Consider the following 1,073-nt stretch of genomic DNA (forward strand, 5'->3'; position numbering starts at 1 on the left):
CTGTCCTGGATTTCATGTGTCAAGAACTCTTATCTGTACCAGTGTACATGCTTCAGTCTAGCTGGATTTGTAAGGTAGAACAGGGGTCATGATAGTGGAGAGGGTGGGGGTGGGTGAGGAAGCATTAAAGAATTAGAGGAATGTTGTGTGTTTTGTAGGTGCTATGTTGCACCCTGGCTGACTAGTCCCTTCCTTGTGGCCCTTCTGTGAGGGGATGTCCAGTTGTCTACAAATGTGCTTTGGGACTCTACTCTGACCCCCTCCTTTGCATCGATAGAGCATAGAATTCTTAAAGAAAGGATTAGAGATGGAACCCTCACCTTTACAAGTACATGGGCCCAGATGGAGGGTATGTCAAGAAATAAGAGCTTTGCATTTTGATATTTTTGTTAAAAAATATAATTTTGCAAGCAATATTTCTTAATTTGCTCTTATGTATCTATTTGCAGCCCAAGCTTCTATTATGGTACCTCCTATATAATAAGTGCTCAATAATAATAATTGTGAATGATGATAACCAAGAGGTGATAAGTGATCACATCAACAAAACTCAACTATTAAAAACAAAACCAAAAACTTCAACTCAAAATAACTCTAGGGGACTTTCAAGCACTCTTAAAGATGTGTTGGACAATGGATCCATAAAAGTTGGGGACCTCATTTGAGTACCTGTATATTAGTATTTTCTTCTCTCAGAAGAAGAATTTCCGCTGTCAGAGCATCGATAAGTTCTCGATGATCAACCAATACTTGTTCCAGTTGCTGCCTTGTCTCAACTTCTTTACGCAGTTGCAATTCACTCTACAAAAAATACCAAATAAGCATCCATCAGTAGCACGACATATTGAAAACTAAAACTGTTGTTCAAAGCCATCAAGGAATATAGTATTTACAAAGAAATATTTATCATGTGACATTAGCAAGAATTGAACATCTATTTATTTTTAAAAGATTTACATCTCATTAAATAAAATGGACTAGGGGGGAAGGGAAGAAGAGGGGATAACAAACCCAGGGACAAGGGAACAACAAGCGATCCAAATTGGTGGGGAGGTGGGTGTGGGAGACCTGGT

At 38.7% G+C, this 1,073-nt stretch overlaps 1 protein-coding gene across 4 annotated transcripts in view; it reads right to left on the minus strand.

Annotated features, from left to right (window-relative positions):
• SPICE1 (spindle and centriole associated protein 1) overlaps positions 1 to 1,073 on the minus strand; it is a 58,106-nt gene that overhangs the window by 17,268 nt on the left and 39,765 nt on the right. For all 4 annotated transcript variants that reach the window (XM_045286184.1, XM_045286183.1, XM_045286182.1 and 1 more), the window contains one exon: positions 670 to 801. In XM_045286184.1, coding sequence (XP_045142119.1) covers positions 670 to 801 — 132 coding nt within the window. The remainder of the gene's footprint in view (positions 1 to 669; positions 802 to 1,073) is intronic.

This window comes from Echinops telfairi, unplaced genomic scaffold (genome assembly GCF_000313985.2).
Source record: "Echinops telfairi isolate 266 unplaced genomic scaffold, ASM31398v2 ScPeMD7_6;HRSCAF=24_0, whole genome shotgun sequence".
Classification (NCBI taxonomy): Eukaryota; Metazoa; Chordata; class Mammalia; order Afrosoricida; family Tenrecidae; genus Echinops; species Echinops telfairi.